Consider the following 26,393-nt stretch of genomic DNA (forward strand, 5'->3'; position numbering starts at 1 on the left):
ATAATGTTTTGTTTGTTATGATGCAGGAATGTTAAGGTTATGAGAAAATTCAAAAGTTATACTTTATTGTCAAATTGATAGCAGTCAAATCGATAAATATGAAACAACGAATACAATTTATTACAACTTATGTTAAGGATGTACTTAGGTGAGGTTAGGTAAAAATTAATAAATTAAGAATTGGAAATTGATACTATAAGCTGATAGAGCATTCGTTAAGGATAAAAATAAGCTAAAAATTGGTCATGGACCTCCTTTTCGAGATATTTGTGATTCAAAATATGGCGAGAAAAGGCTGACTCGGTCGTTTACCTTATATTGGCATTGGTATTATTTGGGTCTCAAAACAAAAGAAAGAAAATTAAGAATCTTCTAAAATTTTGGTAAAAGACCTTTAATGAGCTATTAAGACTTATATGAAAAAATAAATGTGTGTTATGGGGCAAAATATTTTACCATGCATTGTATGGAAAAAAACAAGGAGTCCAAACATCTGACACGAATTCCAAAACCACACCTAAGTACATCCTTAAGTTAGTTCCAATTTAAAATGTAAATCAAAACGGATTTATCAATGATAGTGCCGGTGTAATACATATTTTACCAAACTTTATATCAACATTTTTAGCAACATCATCTGTTGAGACAAATGAATGGTTGAAGGCAGACACTTTACTGCTTAGTTTTAAGTTAATTTGCAATGATGCAACTTAAAAAGTGAATCGGATAGGGGCGGAGGGATTGTTATGTTTTATTTAAAACAATAATTCAGTTTATTAGTTATTGTTTATGTTTTATGGAACTTATTTTTTCTTAAAAACAAAAGTAAGACTAGGTTCATATGTTTGGCATACCTGAGGCCTTTGGTTTTATCACCTTTAGCATCGGGCCTTTTTTAGTCGCCTATTCGGTATTGACTTTGCATTTTGTTGAAGGTCGCGTGTTGTTCAAAGTCAAATCCACTTAATCCATGCCATTTGGACTCTGTTTGATAGTTGTCGTTGGGAATCTTACCACGTCCCCTTTGTTTATACTGTGTATGCATTTTCATATACGATATTCAACTTACTGTCAATTACGTTAGATAGTGATAAAGTGTCTCAGGGAATATTTTTTAAAAAGTTACTAACGAATTTTATTTCGGGGAAGAAGTGTCGACCCAATATCATCTCCATCAACATTAGTTAACATTAAAAACATAACGGACTTTTTATCACAGATTTCCACAATACATGAGCAACGTTGTTTTCATCTAACAGTTGATGTGTTTCCGACAGTTTAATTTGAAATATACATTGTAGATTTAAGATAAATTTTTTAAGGGGCCAGCTGGAGGACGCTTACGGGTGCGGGTGTTTCTTGCTACATTGAAGACCCATTGGTGATCTTCGACTGTTGTCTGCTCTATGGTCGGATTGTTGTCGCTTTGACACATTCCCCATTTCCTTTCTCAATTTTATGACATTTGAAAAGCGTTATACTACTGTTGCATTTATCTAATATTTAGTCACTCATGGACATATTTTTCTTTTTAGCACCCGGTTTGGTGTCATATTTGCAAATGCAACACAAACACGTTGCAGTCCACATACTATTATGAAAATGTAATCCCACAACTCAATCTCTTGATCATTGCAAATAGTTATCAAAGGTACCAGGATTATAATTTAGTACGCCAGACGCGCGTTTCGTCTACATAAGACTCATCAGTGACGCTAATATCAAAATATTTAAAAAGCCAAACAAGTACAAAGTTGAAGAGCATTAAGTATCCAAAATTTCAAAAAAAGTGTGCCTAATACGGCTAAGGTAATCTATGCCTGGGATAAGAAAATCCTTAGTTTTTGATAAATTCAAGTTTTGTAAACAGGAAATTTATATAAGTGACCACATTATTGAAATTCATGTCAACACCAAAGTATTGACTACTGAGCTGGTGATACCCTCGGAAATGAAACGTCCACCATCAAAGGTAGCAGGATTATAATTTAGTCATTCATGTTATAAGTATGAATGTTGTTGGCGCGTAGACATTTTTTTGAAAATCCCATTTCTCTTAGCAAGACTTATAGCCTCATACATGATAGTGCTTAAACTCATTCAATAATTTTCTTTCATTTCTGTTTTTAATTACACCACTAGTGTCAGTGTCATTGGCTTTTATAACAATAACGATTTCATGTTCGTTGAAATATTTCTCAATTTCTCAATTTCGTTTCTAAATTAAAAAAAAAACACCTATAAGGAGGCATTTATTTTCACTGTCGTATTACTCTCGTTTATGTCGTTACTAAAAAACAAAACTTGAAAAGCTTCAAATGAAAACTTTAAACCCAAACCGTATTCAATTGACAACGTGCATGTTCAGAATATCGGATGATAAATGCACTGCAGCGCATAATGCTCTGTGTGGGTTACGATTAAGTCTTTTTCGTTTCTTGACTTACATCTAGAGACTGACAATGATGGCTGGTTGAAAACAAAACTTTATCACATAAGGGATTATTTCTGCTTTCCAATCATGAATTTTCAATTTCTTTGCGAAAAATACCAACATCACCTGTATACGGAATATATATTTCCCGGTTGATGATCCGGGGTTTTTATGTCCTATTATGATTTCAGTGATAGAGGATTTCTGCTCACAATAAAGATACTAAACAAAAGAGTTCCAACTAGTCAAGTTGAGGCAATCACTTTTTAAATTTTACTGACGCCATCACGAGTTTGACGATTATGGAATATCCGTTTTACAGATGATGGCGGATATGTACAACCCTACAATCTGACCCGAATTTTTTAACATTAGTTTTATAACTGACTTCATTTTTTTATTTCATTTAATGAAATTTTGTGCAGAATAGAACACATAATGAAAAAAATATACTATCTTGATCAAATTTCATATCCCTTTACTATGTAATATAAATTTTTTGTTCTGAATACTTCTAAGATTAATATGCAGTATAATGTTAATGTAGAAATCAACGAGTCCGAATACTATCATCCGAAATGAAAGTAGGGTCTCATGAAATTGTTTCATAAAATTTAGAATGTAAATGGGGAACGTGTCAAAGAGACAACTACCCGAAAGATAAAACCCGTTGGACACCATGGATCTTCAACACAGCGAGAAAATTCCGCAACCGGGGCGGGATTTAGCTGGCGCCTGTAAACAAAAGTATGTTCTATCTTAGTGTAAATGGACGTCATATTAAACTCCAAAACATATAAATGAATTAAAATTTGAAAAAAACCATACAAGACTAGCTGACTATGCGGTATGAGCTTTTCTCATTGTTGAAGATCGTACGGTGACCTACAGTTAATGTCTGTGCTTTTCGTTGCCAATAATTGTGTCTTTGCTTAAAAATCACATTTACCTCGACGGTTTTACACAATTTCACCAATTTTCCTTCGCCAGAGCCTTTGTAAGACAACATTGAACCTTTAAATGAGATTAATTATTATAAACTGATTTGAAAAAAAAAAATCTTAATAATTTAATTTGCAAAAAGAAAAATTGCAAACTAAAGTTTTAATTACCATCAAACTTATGGGAACAAATTGAATCCTCAATAACTCGTTGATCACTTTTTTTGCATATACTATAAGTTAAAAAGAACTAATTCAAGGAACTTTTTCTTAAAATCAATAAAACAATAACTCGTATGATGATAGGATGACTGTATTTATTATCTAGAAAATACTGTGTCCAGAAAATGTTACATATTTATAATTGTTACTATATATTGTGTATGTAGCACCACTTGCAATGTATACTTCGTCTCCCTTCTGAAGATTAAATACAACATCAAATGTACCAGTCTTATAACCATCGCCCTCGGTATCACTTCCTGATGTTGCAATTAAATTGTGATACATTTTCAGAAATAATGAACCTCCACCCGTTGACATAACTACCGCAGTAAAGTGGTAAAGACCTGCACGTGGAGCTGTAAATATTCCAGTTCTTGGTTGATATCCATTTCCTACATTGGTCCATACTTGATTGAATAAAACCTTTGTTCCAACTGACAAACTCTGTTGACTTGACCGGTAAGCCGAGAAGGCAACTGTTTTTCCTTGTTTTATCATTTCATCATAACCTGAATAAACAAAGTAATTGAAATGCATTTTCTGTTAATTTGTATCATTCCGACTAATAAAGTTACAGTCGTGATTATCAACTTTAAATCTTTGTTTTAGGTATAAACCGTTTATCAATTATTCAAATATGGTGTATGCCTTTTATGATGACATGCTGACATCACCGTAATGTTTTTTTTGTATTTGATCAAGGAGAAAAATTGATTTACAAGTGATGGTCCTTCTATTTTTATTAACCAACTAAGTGCATTATTGCCAAAAGTGACTGTTTATTAAAAATTACATATTTTCTGTAATGGCTCGGTTTTTTCTGTAATGGCCCTGTTTTTTTCTGTAATGGCCCTGTTTTTCTGTAATGGCCCTGTTTTTTCTTTAATGGCCCTGTTTTTCTGTAATGGCCCTGTTTTTTTCTGTAATGGCCCTGTTTTTCTGTAATGGCCCTGTATTAATGCCCAGTTTTTCTGTATGAAGCCCTGTTTGAGTTTTTGATAAAGTTAATAAAACTAAGTTGTAAAGAGTATAATACCTTTTCGTATTTTATTTAATTTAGTAACCAGCAACCAAGATTAAAGAACCATATAAACGGATCACTGTTCATCCTGTTTTTTAACACATATCTCTTTCAACTTAATATCTTGGATATTTGGTATATTTAAAGCTTCATAATGGTGAAGTACAAATTATTTTGTTCAAACTAAACTGTCATTAAAAGAGTAAGACAGTACATCAAGTTAGCAGCAACACATACACTTTTGTTCAGTTGGTTAATAAATGTATTAAGAAATGGGTGTTTTTATAATGGCCCTGTTATATGTCCAAGGTCAGTAATAATGGTCTCGGAAGTCTGTAATAGCCCTCGGCGTTGCCTCGGGCCATGACAGACTTCCTCGACCATTATTACAGACCTTGGACATATAACAGGGCCATTATAAAAACACCCATTCATTAATACCATAGTAATAAATGTAGTTCATTTAAATATGGATAGTGTAATACCTGTTCAAAATAACAATTATTTGTCAGAAAGAAGGAATGAATTTGACTCCTCTGTTGGTGAAACAAGTACAAAGGAAAGTCGAACTTAAATTGTTAATTTGTATATTCTATCAATGTAGTGCCTCTAAATACAATTTATTTCAGTTTTAAATAAAAGGTTTTCAATAAATGTGACATTGGCGATTTTTGAACATATAAATGTATTACCTTTCTTGCTGTTGGTTGAAACATTGACTGCAAGAGAATTAATTTTAGATAAGACTTCAGCGAAAGTTGTATTTTGGTTAGCTTCATTGTTATTGAATCGATTAGTCAAATCATCGAAATATCTAAACGTCGTTGCATTTTGTCTCCTTTCCTGACTTAATATTTGGTTTGTAAAGTGTATTCCCATTTTATTCACATTGTTGTCGGTTGCAAGTGTCACATTATACAAAGCAAGAAAGTCCTGGCTCCTAGCGTTCTGATTGTTTGTCAACAAGTTAGTTTTTTGTTCAAGTGATTGAACTTTACTTTGCACAACATGCAAATCTAACGTTTGGTTGACACCTTTCAACTGCTTTAGTTCGGCAAGTTCTTTCATGACCTCTGCTGTTGTGTTTTTGAATAAATCCAGTTGATCTTTTTGGCGGACATAGCTGATTTGTAGCAATCGAAGCTTTTCCTGAAGTATGGTTAAGTTCACTTCCAATTCACTATTTTTTTTCTCCAAATTTGCAAGCTCTATCGTATCGTTATGTTTACAAGAATCTTTAAGCTTGTCGTCCATTACAGATAGCTTTTGTTGTAACTGTGTTGTAAGAAGTTGCAAAGTTTGTTCATTTTCGCGCTGAAATTGAAAGATCTGATTTCTTAATTCTTTCTTTTCCTCTAAATACATATCCAATGAAATGTATTGACTTTTCACACCAGGGCTTGGTGTCTGACCCGGGTTCAGTAGGAATCCATCCGCATTCATTGCAAACATTAAACAAGACAAAATTAATATCAATGAATTGTTGATAAAAGACATAGTATGCCATACAAACGTATTCCGTGTTTACGTCCGTTATTGCCTGAGTGATCCAGAACTAATAAATAAATGAATAGGGTTATTATTCAGAACGCAGCTGTCAATCTTTCTTAAAAATTATAAGATGACACTGCTAATTTCCTTTACAGTGTTTTCTTATCTAATACCGCCACTGGAGTCAGCATTCCTCAGTTTCTAATTGAATTATCAGTATGTCTTTAAACGAACATTTTACTGCATATAGAAACGGTAACCTTGCTAAGATATGACATGCTAGCAAAAATGCAATTTTAAACAAAAACTGATGAATGTGAATTTCTGTACGCAACCATGTAATGTGTCATTTTTATCACAATGCAAACATCCATTTATTATGGAAGAATATAATTTATTTCACCTATAAAAACATTATAGAGATTATCATAAGAGAAATATAGGTTATTTTGATTTTTATCGAAACTTGAAATATCCCGGGGAGGGTTCAGAATTTGAGATTAAGACCATAAGTAGCAAATCAGTTGCTGCATGTTTTGATAATTTTGTTTATTTTGATAAATCTTAATGTGCAAATTTCAATATATCATAGTCATAATCCTACATCATCTAATTCAGAAAAAAAACATGAAGTCCCTAAGTTGAAATCTATCTCATTCGTATCTACAATTCAGCAAATACGTTCAAATTAAAAAAAAGTTTATACAGAGTACAAAAGAAACTGTATTTCTTTATGGTAATTTCCTTTACAAAGCACAAATATGTCGGCATTCACCCCAAAAGCCAACAAAACCTTTGAACAGACTTATTAGGAAGGGATCTAGTTACGATAGCTGTTGTCAGGTCGGTAAAGATGGCATATTTTGGCTTTAATATTGATTCACTTATAGGGTTGTTGCATCGGAAAGAAACAAATTTATTCTAAAACTAGTTGTTGGCATGCTACGGGTGATTTTCTAATCATATATTTTATGATGGTATGATATCAAACCTCTGACGGGAGGGCTTGTGCTTGGTATTCATATAAGGAAGAAATACTCTGTCAATCAGTTCAATTAAGGTCTGTAGCTGGCATTTCAGTAACTGCTAGTAGTCCTTTGTTAATTTATGTATCATTGTAAATTTGTTTAGTTTCTTTTGTTACCTATTCTGATATCGGACTCAGAAATTCTTTAAACTGAGTTTTACTGATCGTTCTGCTGTGTTTTTTCTACATTGGCTAGAAGTATAGGTTGAGGGTGGAGATCTCAAATAACATGCTTAACCCAGTTTTATTTCTGCGCCTGTCCCAAGGCAGGAGCCTCTGGCCTTTGTTTGTCTTGTGAGATTTTCAATTTTAGATCTTTTATATATTTCGGAGCTTAGTTTGACGTCCATAATCACTGACCTAGTGCATTTTTTTGTTTAGTTGTCAGCTGAAGGACGCCTCTCGGTGCGGGATTTTCTAGCTGTATTGTCTTGGTGAATATGGCGTGGCTCTGTCCTTAAAAATCCCGTCATTATGTTATTGTGCTATTGTTATATATTGTATTCTTATTTTTCATCTTTGCTAATGTGCTTTGTCTATATGCTTTTTTGTGCTTCTTTGTTACATATTTGTTGATGTAAACAATATTTTATTATGAATAATACAAGTGTATTTTATAAACACATTCACAATTAGGATTCAGAAACAAACATATTTGTTTGTTTTTATAGTGATTGAGATTATCACACAATGTTAAAATTGAAAATGGAAATAGGGAATGTGTAAAAGAGACAACAACCCGACCAAATAGCAGACAACACCAATGAGTCTTCAACATACTGTAAATTCAGAAATTATTGCGTGCATTTATTATTGCGATTTTGTTATTTTACACTTGAATGCGATTTTAATTTTTACGATTTTGAGAAAAGTCGTGCTCAATTCAGTTAAAATATTTTAAAATGCGAGTTTTAATTATTGCGTTTACAACTCAGTCGCATTATTCGCAATAATAAAAACCTCGCAATAATTTCTGAATTTACAGTAGTTGACTGTTGTACCCCTATTTTGGACTTTTTTTACCTAGCATGTCTGTTTGTTTTGTGCAAACATCATTTTCAATATTGATGCGTACATGTATGTCAAGTGAGAGGTTTAGCTAGCTTGGTACAAATGTTGTATGTTATATATAAAATTAAGATGTTGTCGGATTTCCAAACAGACAAAATGATATAAATAAGTTAAAAAGTAAAATTAACCTTACGACCTTCAACAATAAAAAAACCAACACCATATAGAAAGATGAAAGGCCGCGAAGTGAAAAATGTACACTACCTTAAAATAGAAAAATATTGACCTAATCATGCTAATTATCGTACAAAACACATAACTTAAACCACACACTTGTGATAAACAGCATGTACAGCACCACATGCCAACCACTTGTTGCTCGATTTAAAATTGATTCTGTAATATGCATTGAAGATTTTCAATTCTACCGTCAACATGCATCAACAATAATAGAAATACCTTTATTTCAATAGAGAGACCGGATATCTAGATACATACATGTAGGTAAATTAAATCATTTTAACAATGAGTTATCAGAGGAAATCAACCCTTTAAATTTTAAGTTCCGCGAAATATATACCTTAAAGTTATAATGTTTTGTTTATTTTGTTTAATACATCACCAGGAAGTACAGAAATAATCATACCTCCCCGAATTATATCGTCTTAAATACATCACCGCTTCTTAAGAAACCTTTTGATATGATTCTTTATAATATATGAGTTATAGTGCTTTTGCGTAGCTATTATTAATTAAAAAAAATCTCAACGCGATCGTTTATTAACAGATTATCAACATAACATCCGTACACGAAGATATTTTGAGATACGTAAAAATTCAAGTATAGATTTTTATTACATAACAAGTGCTGAAATTAATCCCTTCTTCAAATAGAAGTCTTCATTCCTATTTATGGAATACTTCTGGCAGTTCAAATATTGTTCATCATTTCAACTCTTTCCTCGTAATGAATAGAAAGAAACGAAATATACTACTTCACTGTATGATTTCCCGATGATAATGTCTGTTACTTAAAGTGCATTTCTTTCTAACCTCAATTTTGTAATCTTTGTGTGGCGTTTATAGTTGTTTTCTAAACGCTATAAAAGTAGTAACAAATACATCGTTTGATAAGTATTTCCTGACCCTGTGTGAACTTTCAATAATGCATGTACATGTTGTTGGTAAACAGACATTTTACAAACGTAGAAACAAGTACATCGTTTAATCAGGTTGAAGTTAGAAACAAATGTAGCGGTTGTACTAACAAACAACGGACGACAAACTGTAGACGTGTTTTTAGCGAGTGCATAGTTTGTCAAAGTTTATGTAAACTTTGCAAACGTATGTTAGAAACAAATGATCAAAAACATGTGAGTGCTTAGCCGTTTGCAACGTTTGTGTTAGAAAGAAATGCACTCTTAGTTGAATCTTTGGCCAGAAATTCACGTCCACTAGCAAATATATATTATGTATACTCAGGAAAAAACAAAGTAATGTTTAATATTTACTGTAATTTATGAAAATAGGATTGACAATTTTAAAGGGTTTTGGATTTAAACGCATCTTGCCCTAAAGAAAGTTTTTGGCGTATGGCTATGAGAGGACACTATAAAAAAACTTTTGTACGTTTTCTTTGACCTATAAAGATCATGAAATTCTTCATATAGTAGGGATTTGTTTCTAGTATACACTGTTATATCGCTTAAAATACTAAATAAAAAATATTGACGTCAGTAAAGCACCGGAAGACACTCGAAAAGAATATACGGGTCATTTCTCGAAACATAAAAAAACAAAACAAATACATTGAGTCGTTAAATTATTGATTAATCAAGTATGTCTCATATAATATTTGACAAAGAATTGACATCTTGTTTGCCCAATACTATGTTATGACTGTATCATTGTATAGTGTTGACTCAGAATTTATGCGTGTCACCGTATCTTCATTTTTGTTTTACGAAAGCATTCGTTGTTTGTATTTCTCTATTTGTTTTGTATGTCCATTGACTCAAAAAAGTCGGTTGTGGTGGTATTTTCTCTTATTGATTGTATTTCCCGTTATATGCATTGTTTACCTAGTTCTAGGGTTGGCTCATATTACTTCGACATTTAAAAGGGATAATACCTTGTATATTTGTAGAAAGAATTTTTAATCTATGTCAAAAAATCTGTTGAGATCGAATCCATTTTTTTTTTATTCAAACCAAATCCTTATCAACAGACGCAAACCATATTTAGATCGATTACATATGAATGATAAGAATTTAAGCAAACTCTCCGATAAAAAAAAATGATTTGGCTTTTAAGAAATAAAGACAGAAGTATAATTCATAAATTGTTAATACAACAGTCCAAAGAAAAAATAATTGACTTATAAGCTGCCTCCCTTTAATTTTATTACTGTATAGTATTTTGTTTTCCCAAGTGAAATCCATATTGCCTTTTTTACATACCGGTATACGGTCACATGGAGGTATTGATTTAAGTTAATATTTTGTTGCTAATGATAATCATTTATATTTTAATCAACTTACTAATTCAAATCATGTTCATCATTGTATGTTTGTCATCTTGTCATAATTATACTTTAATTATTCTGCCCACATGCCGCCCTGCGATTAGTCAATCACATTTGTATTTTTTGTGTATGCTTTTCAATTTTTGTAATAAGATTTCGATTTTCAAGCATTTTGACCACGAACAGGGTTTCCGCTGGCGTCGCCATATTCGCATTTTACGAAAATATAAAAATTGTGCCAATTAAGATTCATCATTTGCGAAAAAAATTGGCGAAAGAAAAAAAATTACGATGTAATTTCATCCTTCTTGTTTATTGTTTTCGGCCTTCTCGGACTTTACCTGATCATCCAATACTGGGAATTCACCTTGAACTCGTTACGATTTTGAAAGAAAATCAATAATCAACTGCTAGGATTTTATAGATGTAGACAACAAAGGACTAATTAAGAAAGGTGTTGATTGTATTGTTTGACAAATTATATGGTTAAATGGCGTCCGTTACACGTGAAAAAGATGTATTAATATAACCACTTTGCGACGCACGAGTTTGAGGCAAACGTTTGACCTCTCCTTTTCTTCTTATAATAATGGTCCGGAAAGGAAAACTGCCGTAATGACGAAAAATGTTAAAAAGCAATTAAAACTTCCACTTAAAACTGTATTCTCTAACTTTGATATACATGTAGATAATTGATTTGAGAGGGTACTTTAAAGTCGTTTTGGGGACGCACGTGTTTCGAGCATAGTTTTACGTACGTCTCAAACTTTTCACTTACGATGGTCCGGAAAAGAAAAATATCGTTATATATAAAGAAATTTGTTCAAAAGTTTGGGAACAACCCCTGAAATAAGGGGTAATCTGTAAATATAATGAATATCCAATACATGTAAATGAGGGATCAATTGCAAGTGAAAAAAAAATGTTTTGATGTAAGAACCACTTCTTAGTACAAAAGGGCACATATTTATATTATTTAAAGAAATTATTCCCGAAATTATTTGCGAAGGAGAAATAACTGAAGAAGAATGCACAGAAGCTATATTTAAAATGAAACTATTTTTTTTTTCAATTCTTTATTACTTTGAGCAAATGATGCTCATCAGTACAAATATAATATATATGCAAATACAATATATCATAAATAAATACATAAAACATACATAACTGATAAATGAATACATCCGAGAAGAATAATAATCTATATTAAGTATTGGTTATAACATGTCTGTTCTACGTTTAAATGCATGGAAAAGAAATTTACAAAGGTTACATATGTCTTTTACATTTTCTGTGCTCAACAACTGTAAAAGCTTAAATGACGATGGACGCTTATAATAATATGGCTTAATATACTGTCTTCTAATTGCATTATAACAATCACACTGTAAAATGAAATGAAACTCGTCTTCTATTGTATTTAAAGTACAGAGAGTGCATTTTCTTTCAGATCTATTAACACCGTGATATCGTCCTGTTTCAACAAATAAGTTATGTGAAGACAATCTTATTCTCGTTAGATACACTCTAAAATTCACATGTTTAGTAAGGTAAAATTGTAAACGAACATTATTTATACAGTATTTATATAAAAAACACTTTGGCGAGCCATCCAATAATTGATTCAAATGTTGATTAGCTTGATCAAATATTCTAGTTTTGACAAAATACTTAAGAGTGTCATTTACAACTAAATTATCTTGGTTATACCAGAAGTCATTCAGACCCAAATTAAACAATAAATACTTCAGTTGATAAATCCAACTATTTCTGTTATTACATTGATTCCGTACCTGCTCTTTGTAACAATTTTCAAGAATACAATTATTCGTTGATAAAAGTTTAAACCAGTATCTTATAATATTATACAATCTAGAATATATCAAAGGATATCTTCCAAGCTCATAATACACCATTACATTTGTTGTACATTGTTTGACACCTAAAATATTTTTGCAAAAATCTAACTGAACTTTTTCAATATTAGGAGCTTTATGAAAGCCCCATATCTCACTGCCATAGCATAAAATACTACTTATATATGTATCAAACAAATTAAGGTATGTGAAAACATTCAAATATAAGGATGACACTTTTGATTTCAAGGCAAATACAGCTTTCCTGCCTTGCTCAGCTAATTGTTTTTGAGTTTTTAAAAATTTTCCGTTATAATTCAACAGAATACCTAAATAACAAAATTCATCAACAATGTCAATAACACTACCATCAAAACACCACTTTTCTTCAACCTTCACATTACCACCATTTCTAAATACCATTATTTTTGTTTTAGCATTGTTCACAGTTAGACCCCATTTTTGAGTATACAATACAAGTGTGTCTAACATATCTTGTAAACCTTTTACGGAATCAGAAAATAGTATCATATCATCGGCGTACATAAGCAAAAATAGAGACAATTCCTGTACTTCATACGGTACATTACCGTTATTTAAAAATTCCATTTCAAAATCGTTTACGTACAATGAAAAAAGGATTGGAGAGAGTACTTCCCCTTGCATTAAGCCAACTAAACCGTGCCCCAGGATTAGATGGACTAAATGTTGAATTTTACAGAAAGTTTTATCCTGGTACTTTTGATAACTATTTACACCACTGGGTCGATGCCACTGCTGGTGGACGTTTCGTCCCCGAGGGTATCACCAGCCCAGTAGTCAGCACTTCTGTGTTGACATGAATATCAATTATATGGTCATTTTTATAAATTTTCTGTTTACAAAACTTTGAATTTTTCGAAAAACTAAGGATTTTCTTACCCCAGGAGTAGATTACCTTAGCCATATTTGGCACAACTTTTAGGAATTTTTGATCCTCAATGCTCTTCAACTTTGTATTTATTTGGCTTTTTAACTATTTTGATCTGAGCGTCACTGATGAGTCTTATGTAGACGAAACGCGCGTCTGGCGTATAAAATTATAATCCTGGTACTTTTGATAACTATTGGGGAGAATTAAAAACTTTAATTGTATCAACATTTAGCTATTGCTATACTAAAGGACATTTGTCCAACACACAAAAAATAGGCGTTATATCACTCATTTAAAAAAAAAATGACCCATTGCCCCTTGATAATTATCGACCTATAACACTTTTGAATTATGATGTTAAACTTCTGGCATATGCATTAGCCCAAAGACTTAAACCACTACTTCATAAACTGGTACATTCAGATCAAAAAGGATACATAAAAAATAGGTACATTGGTTTCAACATTAGACAGATACAAGATGCTATTGACTATTCAGAAAATCTCAAGATAGATGGAGCTGTCTTATTTTTAGATTTTAGCAAAGCTTTTGACTCTCTAGAGTGGATCTTTATGTATGAAACACTAAAAAAAAATGGTTTTAAAGAAAGTTTTTTAAAATGGATTCAACTAATGTATTCAGATATTAAGGGATGTATAACTAATAATGGCTGGGTTTCAAGTCGCTTTAAAGCATTCCGTGGTATTAAACAAGGCTGTCCGCTGTCTTCGCTACTTTTTGTTCTTGCTGGAGAAATAATGGCTATAAAAATTAGAGAAAATAAAAATATTAAAGGATTAGAAATTAAGCTAGAAAGCAGCACTAATACCCTAAAAATATGTCAACTAGCAGACGATACTACTCTTTTCCTACATTCTAAACAGGACATTACAGCTGCATTAAATTTAATTGAAACATTTGGTGACTTCTTTGGCCTTAAACTTAATAGAAGGAATATGGCTTTGCAAATTAAAGCACTGCAAAGAAAAATATGAAGATATCAATTGGAGTAATAAACCTATCAAAAGCTTGGGAATTTATTTTGGACACAATAAATCAGAATGTCAAAATCTTAATATTGAAAAACAAATATTGAAATGTGAAAAAATAATAGCAAATTGGAAGAAAAGAAAACTAAGTATATTAGGGAGAATAGTAGTAACTAAATCTTTCATTCTACCAAACTTAACATATATAGCATCAAATACTGTAATACCAAAAGATTCGCTACAAAAATTTAAAACCCTCATATACAATTTTATATGGAATGGTAAAAGAGATAAAATTAAAAGATCAAATCTTACAACAGAGTACAAAAAAGGGGGGCTTAAAATGATAGACATTGACATTTTTATAAAATCCATACACATAGGCTAGATAACAAAATTATTTAATACCGAAATGGACAATTGGACAGTTATACCAAGATTTTATTCAAATAAATTTGGTAATAACTTGATCATATTTCTAATGAATTTAAAAAATATAAATGATCTAGATAAAACAATTTTCAAAAGTGTTCCAGAATTTTACCAAGAATTAATTAAAACTTGGATTAGTGTTAAAGGAGGTGGGTCATCATACCTACATGACTTTCTACAAACAAGAAAACAATTTATATGGGGAAATAATTTTATCAGACTAAATGGAAAATGTTTTTTTTTTGAAGAGTGGGTAAAAAGCAATTTGTTTTTCATAAATGATATCATAGATGATAGAGGTCAAATTTCAGAAACATATATACTTTCTAAACTAAAAAATAAACAAGATTGGATCAGGCAGATATCCTGCATTAAAAAAGCAATACCAAATCAATGACTTCCCATAATAAATCAAGATGAATCAACCAAAACTAAAGTTAATATTCATAAAACTATAAATAGCCTAAAAATCATGCTTAATAAGGAAATTAGTTCTAAAATGAGTACAAAACAAATTCATAACATTATTATAAATGAAAACAAACCAGACAAACCTGTAGGAGTTATAATGTGGGAAAAATTGTTTGCCAAAAACCTTTACTTCAAACTAGAAAATTGTTTCAACTTCATTTTTAACTACTTACCTGACAATAAACTGAAAATGTTTAGATGGAAATTAATTCACTATATACTTCCATGCAATGATTTATTAGTAAAATGGAAAATACTCACAGATAATAAATGTAATCATTGCAGTATAAAAGAAGATTATGAACATTTTTATTTTTCTTGCAGTTACAAGAGTGATTTTATATCAAAAATATTGAACCTTCTTAAATTTATAGGTTTCAATGAAAGCATTTTTAATATGGAAAATCTTAAAGTAGGATATAAAATAAATGATGAAGCTTACTATGAAATTAACTTCCTTTTGACTGTAATATTTTTTACTATCTACAAATCATATTACATCTCTGACTCAAAGAGAACAAAAATAGATATCTTTAAAATATTCAAGCCAGAAATAAAATATATAGTTGAAGTCAATAATGTAATTAAAAGAAAAAACAGTAAATTGATCATAAAAGCCCTAAACAACATAAATGATCATAAATAATAATAAATATCCCGGAGGTCACATGACCCAAGTATTAAGTCACATGACTTGAGCATGTCAGGTGACAATAATGTACTTTAACATCTAACACATGTTAAAAAAAATGAAAATATATTATTCAATATTGTTTAATACACACTTTTTTTGTCTTCTTCTTTTACTATTTATTTTATTGTGATTCTGACAACTTTGTATTGTACACTCTGATGTTGTGTATAATCATGTTTACCTGGGTAGTTTAGATATATGATCTTAGTCTAAAATACCACTGTTTTCAAATAAGTAATTCGATTATGATTCAAAACATCACGAAAATTATGGTCAACTTACCTTTTAAATTAGACAAATTGTCTAAGTATTATGAATTAAATTTATCCAAATCACAAAGATGATGGCAAATAAATGCACATTTATCTAATATTAAAAACCACTATCGGACGGAAGTGAAATTCTCCGGTAAACATGAAATCATTTAACATATTGTAATATTGTAATGTAACATTAATTTACTTTTATTAGATATTCTCCCTGGATACCTAATAACTAATATATCAGGGATACTTAGTGCAATGCTGTACACTAAGTAAATTGTTAACAGCAATAGAGTGCAATAAAATATATAATCCACGTTAAAAAAAAGAAAAAAAAGAAATTATTCCCAAAGAACTACACATCTATCTGGAATTATATGATTTAAACATGTCTAAGAATTTTGTAATAGTCGAGGACATTATGTCTTCTTTATTATTAAAAAAAAGTGGACCCCTCTTTTAGAAAAGTTTTAAAGGATATCCCAAATTTGGAGGTTTGATCCAAATCTGTTCGAAAGTGAGAAAAATCTCTTGTCTCTATTATTAGAACACCGATACGGTATTTCTACATAATTCAGAATTTGGCTTTTCGAATGAACTGTATTTTTTTTAAACTCATTTAATATACTTGTAAAAATAAGGTGATGTGATATAACTGAAAATGAGATAACTATGCATCTGAGGTTTAATGAGGTAGCTGTTATCATATATAGGTCGCAATATCGTACCACATTCAACTAAGAGTAAACCCGATGCTACATAGAAAATTATATGAGTCTTCGACGTGACATAATGTAAATCACTGTTTTAATTTCCCCAACATATATTATCTGTAATGATAAAAGGAAGTTAACGATTTTAGAAATTTAATAACTAAATAAATTGAGAATGGAAATGGGGAATGTGTCAAAGAGACAACAACCCGACCAAATAAAAAACAACAGCAGAGGGTCACCAACAGGTCTTCAATGTAGCGAGAAATTCCCGCACCCGGAGGCGTCCCTCAGCTGGCCCCTAAACAAATATATACTAGTCCAGTGATAATGAACGCCATACTAATTTCCAAATTGTACACAAGAAACTAAAATTTAAATAATACAAGACTAACAAAGGCCAGAGGCTCCTGACTTGGGACAGGCGCAAAAATGCGGCGGGGTTAAACATGTTTGTGAGATCTCAACCCTCCCCCTATACCTCTAACCAATGTAGTAAAGTAAACGCATATCAATACGCACATTAAAATTCAGTTCAAGAGAAATCCGAGTCTGATGTCAGAAGATGTAACCAAAGAAAATAAACAAAATGACAATAATACATAAATAACAACAGACTACTAGCAGTTAACTGACATGCCAGCTCCAGACTTCAATTAAACTGACTGAAAGATTATGATTTCATCATATGAACATCAGGCACAATTCTTCCCGTTAGGGGTTTAGTATCATACCATCATAACATATATGAGAAGAACATAACCCGTGTCATGCCAACAACTGTTTTTAGAATAAATGTGTTTAGTTCCGATGCAAAGACCTTATCAGTGACTCAATATTAACGCCAAAATATGCAATCTTTAATGACTTGACAACAGTATCGTAATTAAATCCCTTCTTAATAAGTCTATTCAAAGGTTTTGTAAGTTTCTGAGGTGAATACTGACACTTTTGTGCTTTATAAAGTATATTACCATAAAAAATTGGATGTGAAATACCTGAACATATTAGAAGTCTGCATGTTGAGCTATATTTACGAATGATGTCTTTATACCGATGATAAAATTTAGTAAATGTTTTGACTAGTTTGTGATATCGAAAACCCTGGTGTAATAATTTTTCAGTAATACATAAATTTCTCTCGTTAAAATCTAAAACATTGTTACATACACGAGCGAATCGTACAAGTTGAGATATATAAACACCGTAAGATGGTGACAAGGGAACGTCACCATCTAAAAACGGATAATTAACGATAGGAAATGAAAAATCATCCCTTTTATCATAAATTTTAGTATTCAGCTTTCCATTAGTGATATAGATATCAAGATCGAGAAAAGGGCAGTGGTCATTGTTAGTATTAGCTTTATTTAAAGTAAGTTCAACAGGATAAATTTCATTAATATACATACTGAAGTCGTCATTATTGAGAGCCAAAATATCATCCAAATATCTAAAAGTATTATTAAATTTGTTTATCAGATGTTGTTTCGATGGGTCTTTGCTTATTTTTGTCATAAATTGTAACTCATAACAATACAAAAACAGGTCCGCAATAAGTGGTGCACAGTTAGTCCCCATTGGAATTCCGATAATCTGACGATATACGGAATCCCCAAAGCGAACAAAAATGTTATCTAGTAAAAATTCAAGGGCATATATAGTATCAAAGCATGTCCAATTAACATAGTTTTTTTGTTTATTGCTACTAAAAAATGACCTAAAAGAGTTTGAACATATATATTCACATTCTGATTTTTTGAATGTCCATTTAATTAGGTGTGTGAATTTTTTCTTAATGAGAATGTGAGGCAATGTGGTATACAGGGTAGAAAAATCAAAACTTTGAACAGATTCAAAATCACCAATATAAGCATGCAATTTATCAAGTACTTCCAACGAGTTCTTGACACTCCAAAAGTAATTTATTCCACTATTTTCGAAGGCCTTATTTGAACAATTTATTATCAGGTTTTTAATTGTACCAAGTGTGCTGGTAAGAAGAATAGACAATTTAGTAGTTGAACAATGGCTTGAAGACGAAATAAATCTATATTTGAAAGGGGTTTTGTGTAGCTTCGGAAGCCAATACATAGTTGGGACTTTCATTGTATTTGGCTCTGCTTGTAAAGCGGTGCCTAAAAGTTTATGTTTGTTACAGATTTCGTTTTCTGAAAATGGAGTCAGTTGGAATGTTGGTGAATTGGTGATTTCCTTTTTCAGAACCTCAATGTAAAATTTACGTCAAACCATAATAATATTATTAGCAGCTTTATCTGCCGGGACAAAAACAAATTCCTTGGCTAGTTCTTTTAGTTTATGCTTGATACGAGAAATAGGTTTATTGTGGTTATGGTTTATAGTAAAATGTTCTTTAAAATGTTGAATACGTATATCAACTATCTTCATTACTGAATTAAAAAAAGAGTCCAAAGATTTTTTGTCAGCTTTTTCCCGTTTTATCCATTTCATACAGTAAGTATGGAGTGAGTCGTGGATGATATTACGACACTCATTCCAATTAATAATTGACGGGGGACGATATTTAGGTCCTTTACTGAGGAATGATTTTAACTCTCGGTCTTGAACGATGTTAAGATCTCCTGTTATAACATGGGAAATGGGTCCATAAATATATTCGGAATTACTGCAATTACATGAAGTAGGTGTATTTTCACTGATATTAACATCTTTACACAATTGACTATAATTAAACACAAATTTCCGGGTAGATTTCTTGTAAATATAACAAATAAGAGGTAGCTCAGTATTGTCAAAATATCCAGGAATTTGTTCTTTAACAGAATGGTCGTTAAATATACCGGCAATATTTACAAAATCAAAGCCTTTATTGACATACTTAATTTTAATAAAATGTTTTTTATGATCTTCAGGGCGATCAATTTTGGGAAATAATTTAGAATAACAATATGCCATAATAATTTGAACAATTTCATACTTAGGACTGCTATATGAAATTGTGTTGCAATCCTCCAAAATTTTATTTAACTTATTAACCGGTAACGAACAGAGTTTTGTTAACAGATAATGTCTGCCGTTGTTTTTTGAAATAGAAATTAGGTCCGAAATTTTCTTTGATTGCGATTTGTTCTACGACCGTGAGAACGTTTTTTACGAACAGTTTTAGAAACTATATCCAAAATGTTAACGGAATTGGTTCTAGATATATTACCAATTCCCATGATATTATCATTTAGACCGAGAGGGTAAACTGTCTGTAATTTTTTAATCCAATTTAATTCAATTATTTTCCGTGATCGTACAAACTTTGAATGCGATTCACCAGGCTGCTTATTTACTACTTCTAAAGGTTGAACTGCTAAATATTTAAAAGGATGGTTGTGCTTCTTAAGGTGTTGGTAAATGATACTTTTAAATTTATTGGGTCTTTTAAAACGATACAGATGTTCTTGAGTGCGTTTAGATAAATATCGTCCAGTTTCTCCTACGTACTGAATACCACACCCCGGTTTGTTTCATGTGAGTAAATAAATAATACTGTTTGTTTTTCAAGTTATATCAGTTTCAAAATTTAAAGAAAATGTGCGACCATTAAAAGTGGACCTTACCGTATTGTTGGTGGAAAGACGGGGACATGTAAGTCATTTTTTGGCATGACACTTATCGATAGAAGGGTAACCACGATTTTTATTGTTAAAAATGTTAGCGATGGTAGTATTTTTAGATAACCGATTTTGAAGATTGAGACGTGTGGATACCCTTTGAACAAGTTTAGTATTTAGTAATTTTCCATTTCTAAGCTTCATAATTGTTTTGTTAGTGAATTATATAATAAAGAAGCAAAGATTGGCGTCCAGAATATGAACCAGCATACAATAATTGAAGTTATATAAAATGGATAAATTTGTTCGGCTAAAAATGTCAAACGCTATCAGTATTAACTGTACGTCTGCTGTAATGAAAATACAAGACCATTAAAATCTGAGAGGTCTATCTAAACAAAAAAAATGACTTGGAAAGGATTATTTCATGCTAATGCTTTAAAGAGGCACTAAGACATACATAACAAGTGATTCTTATCTAATAGGTGAAACTAATTGATAAAAAATGCCAAAATAAAACCACGGTGGGTCACTCCTTCTGCTTATCTAAACGTTGATTAATAATGAACTCTCTCGTTGATTTGAAAGCACTGTCAATGAATTTCGATACCACTTCAAAGCTACTCCTTTTTTTTTTAACTAATTTGTCAAAATGAAGACAAAAATGTTTCAGAAGGGAAGTGTATTGATAATGCGTTTTAATTAAAGAGGTTGGAAAAAGGGTTATGGTTATTTAACCTTGAGTTTTGAACTAATAACAATCTTCTTGATCGAAGAAGAAGGGCAAAACGGTCATTATTTATAATATTGTAGCTATTAATTATTGTTTTTATCATGTTTATTGAGTCGATGATAATTATCATTTATGCTTACATGTACGTAAAGTTGCAAAATATTTTGAACAAATATGATGGTAGGGAGTATTTTCCATGTGATTAAAATTGCAAGATTTAAACCGGGAATTAAAAATATCTTTTACTCTGACTTTGTAAAAGGTCACAAGTTTCTGAACAGAAGTTTATGAACCAGGCGTATGTAAAAGAAGGACTGGTCCTTGTTCTAACAACAAAGTTCATCGGAAGGTACCAAGACCTTGTTGATAAAAATTCCGTATCAACTTCACAAATAATACACGATGGTCTTGAAGTATAGATTCTGGGTACTGACGTCTTTTATTTTATCTTACTAACGTGTTGTAGTATTCTTTTATAAATCTTTTTGAATATAACTTTTACTGTTTATTCGATTGTGGTGATATCCATTTGATGTGGTACTTATACTTCTAGTTATTGTGCTATGGTATTGTATCTTTTTGTATTTTTGTCTTTCGTGTTTGCTAATATCACTAGTAACCCGAATTTAACTTGATCGGACAAAAACGTGTTAACGCTATTTAAATGAGATTGATCGTTATTTGATAAAGATTGACAAAAATTAAAAATTATATTTAATTCATTTCAATTCATATCATTTCATTTTAACGCCAGTCAAATAGATTTCTCTGCAGTCGATCAATGGAAATCAATTTAGTGGTTAGTCGCGTCAAACTTATAGGCCACGCCCCTGTTAAGCTATTTCAAACATGCATTAATTCGTTTTAAACATGGATGAGACCCGGGCTTTTTACAGGTAAATCACTCAAGCAAAACGACCTCGATGTATCTATCGTAAGTAACGTGTGATCCTTTGCAACTATATAGTAACGAAACTTTATGTATTCCTGTATATTAACCGTTTCTCTTTTTTTTCTGTTTACTATATTGTACTCGTAAATCAAATTTAGACACGGAAAACTACACAGAAATTATTTATTGTGTACATAATTTAAATTGATGTGTCTTATATTTCCGGGAAGCAACATATAGTCATTCTCTTGCTGTATATTGATATTTGGAAAAGCTTGTAATGAAAAACAAGATATTGTTGAATAATAAAATTGACGAAGATAATGTTGACGTTGAATATGATAAACAGAAAGGCATGCTCAAAATTCTAAATGAAGTAGCAGCCCACTGAACTTTTAAAACTGTGTTAAATTGTAATACCGGTCACTTGCCAAATCGGGCGTTAATTGTGGAAGAGAAACAAATATCAAACAAAAATATTGTTCTTACGATTCTGTAAAAAGATTATTGTGCTATCATGCACCCTGACGTACTTGTAATAAATGAACATGTATTCTGTATATATGAGATAAATTTTAGTCTGCGATAAAGATGGGTAAGTTGATTTAAGTTTAACGACCTTGACAGGCTATTTGTCGGCATACTCTTACGTTTTTTAATGTTTTAAAAGAAAACATACCTTTACGTTTTGGGCATTTAATATAAGTCTACTTACCAAATTGAAATGAACATAAACATTGTTAAAAAAAACAAAAAATGGAAAAGAAACATTCTGCATTGTTGCTTTCATATAATTTTATTTCCTATATATTTGAGCGAAAATTAATTAAAACTGATTGTAGTATAGATAAAATATTCCATCTAGGTGCTCTCGTTACATATTAAAATGAATTTCATTGGTCGGAACGTTTGCAAACTTTCAATCCAGGTGTTCTCATCGAGGTCCGCGTTCATGTTTCAAATCAATACACAATATGAAGTCCAGTTCGGCAAAAAGAAATCAAAGTAAAACTCTACGATGTCCGATTAAACAAACAGAATTTAGAAAAATAACACTTTTACGATTCTTCCAATCACGACAAAAATATCTATCTTTTTCTCCGATGAAAATCATTACTATTTATATTAGAACAAGTCAAAAGTTGCCGGAGCTTGATTTATGATGCATACGAAACTTTAATAAATAATTATCCGGTTTGTATTTTTCAAAATAACTATTATATCCGATAAAAATCGAAAAATAAATTATCGGTAAAAAATACCGATTTTTCTATGAGACAAAAATTATCCTTATTGGAGTCAAATTTGTAATAAAGGACAAACCATATCCTCATGTTTTTTTATGCAGCACTAGTAAGCATAGTTCGTCTGTTCTCGCTTCAAACCAAGCCATCATAAATACACCAGAGATTACTAAAATGAAAGTCTTCTCGCTCATTGAGATTTTTTTGTAGGTATTAAGCTTCAATTCGACCATTGAATTTTTCAGAATTACGAAAAATATGTTATAATCCTTGACCTTCCCGAAGCTTATACTTCGTTCAGTCGATTGTATGAAAGATTTTTTTAAAGAAACCGGTCTTTTACTGCAAAAAAAAAGAAGATAAAAGCGATCTTTGTTTGAAGTAACGAATGTCATTCTTAAAAAAAAGAAAGTTTTCGTGTTTTAGGTCGTCCTGATGCAAACGTAAAAGTTGAAATAAAAATTACACTCCGAGATTACACTAAAGACATTTCGCTAGCACACATGGGAATAGATTTATTAATCGTTCATTTGCAAGTCAAAAATAATAATTATGCAAAACTAATGTTAAAACTTTCCAATTTAAAATTGAGAAAAATCCGACAGGAAACCAAAGTACAAAGGTACGGCATTTATCTCCATCCAACTTCAAAATGTGAGGTAAATCGATTAGCTTACGCTAGCCAAGCAACCAACAGACAAAATAAATCTTGCCTCCCCGATGAAGACTATCTATAGACACGGAATAAAAAAATAAGGAAATAATAGCATGTTAGATTGGTTAAAAACACATTTATGCAAACATGAGTCAGCTGTTTCTTTACTGAACTGGTCAGTGGTAATACAAAACCAGGGTTTCAAAAAGATGAAGAAAAAGAAAAAGACATTTAAACATGTAAAAATTTATTTAAAAGCAAATCAGATATAGTGTTTAACTGAAATTGAAAAAAAAAGAATCATAATAGTCTATAATATGTAAAAATTTATATCAAAAAGCTAACAGCAAAATGAAAGGAAAATATGTGTTGCTTAAGAACATTGACCTGGGCCGTAACAGCCTCATGTTTGAAATTTTAAAACAAAGTTGAAACAAAGGCTTGTCTTCATATCAAATTGTTTTCACGGCGAATGTCTTGCAAGAAGCAAACTCCCATTACTCCGGTGTCGCCCTTGCATAATTTTGCGTGATCCATGCATGTTTCTGATTTACTTGTCTTTTGTGCATTTACTTTCCTACTAAATGGCTATAGTATAAGTATTAATTTTCATTTGTAAATGTCTGGTTTCGCAATGATGCATGTCCACCAATATCCAGACATTGTGCGAAAAAATATAGTTTAGAAGATATGATTCTATGCTGAATACAGAAAACATATAGTCGTTTCTTCATGAAGAATTGAACTCTAACCTTACAGAATACCAAACTGGCTCTCCTTTTTGAGTATTTTCATCTGGTGTCTTACATTTAAGGGTTTAACTTGTATTAAGTCGTGTCAACTTACTGTCAAGACAGACGCATTTATAGAAAATAAAGGAATATGGAGTAAAAGTCCACGGGACCTTATCGAACACAAAGTCAGAGCTTAACAAAAATACAAATTATCAATGGTCAGCGTTTTATTCCTGTTCATCTTTATAGTCGCTAGAGAGTCTTCAACAATGAAAGAATCACTTGTTTACCAGAAGAACAAAACGACAATAGCAAGAAAGGATCTGAGAGTACTTAAGTTTCTGACAGCTAGTTCACACTGTTACGTTTGAAGTCTTCCTGTCCGTCATCCCGCAATCGTTATTTTTGAAGACCATAAGTGAATGAGTAATTGGATTTTCTGTCTCAGGACCTGCGCATATATAAAATACTTGCCACTGAACATTGAACCAAGTAAAATCAATACACATCGTTTCATATATAAAAATCAATCTACAGATGATAAAGCATTTCTTTGCTGGTTAGACTCCCTTTTTTGGGAGTTAAACACTGTGCGGGACAAATTTCTTCTCATGGGAAGATATATTTTCCCATTGGAATATTATATTTTTATTTTATTTTTTTCAGAATTTGTAAAAGTGCTATGAAATATCGATATGGATTGACAATCACTAGTAACCAATGACTGGAAAAATTTAACAGGCATTTCAATAAATTAAAAGTATATTTCTATCATACTTTTACACTCAATAGTCTTTTTTTTTATCGTTGAATGATTGATAGAAATTCTACCGTTCAGCGGCTGATTTTACAATTTGAATCTTTCACCTTTGTTTTCGGTCAATATCATCGTGCATTTCATGTAATAGTGTTCGCTGAACTGTCAAGTATCAGAAACATTCCTTTTGAATTTCAGAATTTAATTTAAGAATTAAAATTATAATTCTGTTTTAATCTATAAACATGGGGAATGACGAATCGTGTTTTAGATTGTTTTCTAATTATAACCTTATAATTTCGTGAATTTACATCATCATCATTATGAATGTACTTATTCTTTTTCGTCTACGTAACTCGATATGCGTGTTTTTCGCCACTAGAAAGATGTGCACTTACATTTTTTGTTCAAATTTTCTAATCATGCTTATGCAATGTTGTAACTTGTCTACACAAAAATCTTTTATTTCAATTTATTTTTGGCAAACAACTTTTGAAGTCTTTTCTAGATCTTTTATAACCTCTCGGGTAATTATCATAGAAAATCCAGAGTTTTGCATTTACAGGGACGCGTACGGATGATCTTTGTGATATATTCACTTTTACTTTACCCGTAGGCTGTCTTCGTGTACTGTAATTTATGGTTTAAAGGAATACGAATACTTTATTTCTCATAAAACTTCAATTGCTAGTTATCAATAACATACATAAACATAACTATAAGGTAAAATTATTACATGCATGTGTAAACGATACAATTAAATAAACTTGGAGGACTGACTTTCACATT

General features: G+C 31.2%; 2 protein-coding genes across 2 annotated transcripts in view; one reads left to right on the forward strand and one right to left on the reverse strand.

Moving 5' to 3' along the window:
• Positions 1–26,393, forward strand: part of LOC143047584 (proteasome subunit alpha type-1-like) — a 331,701-nt gene that overhangs the window by 263,285 nt on the left and 42,023 nt on the right. The window lies entirely within an intron of this gene.
• On the reverse strand, positions 3,676–6,186 carry LOC143049162 (uncharacterized). The gene is made up of 2 exons (XM_076222902.1): positions 5,314–6,186; positions 3,676–4,109 (listed from the first exon to the last, which is right to left on the reverse strand). Exons 1-2 carry the CDS (start codon positions 6,116–6,118, stop codon positions 3,700–3,702), a joined length of 1,215 nt encoding a protein of 404 aa, XP_076079017.1. The 5' UTR covers positions 6,119–6,186; the 3' UTR covers positions 3,676–3,699.

This window comes from Mytilus galloprovincialis, chromosome 10 (genome assembly GCF_965363235.1).
Source record: "Mytilus galloprovincialis chromosome 10, xbMytGall1.hap1.1, whole genome shotgun sequence".
Lineage (NCBI taxonomy): Eukaryota > Metazoa > Mollusca > Bivalvia > Mytilida > Mytilidae > Mytilus > Mytilus galloprovincialis.

Coding starts and splice junctions, on each gene's coding strand:
- LOC143049162 (XM_076222902.1), bottom strand. CDS start 6,118: ATGTCTTTTATCAACAATTCATTGATATTAATTTTGTCTTGTTTAATG. Junction 4,110..5,313: donor TTCAACCAACAGCAAGAAAG/GTAATACATTTA, acceptor TTGTTTATTCAG/GTTATGATGAAATGATAAAA.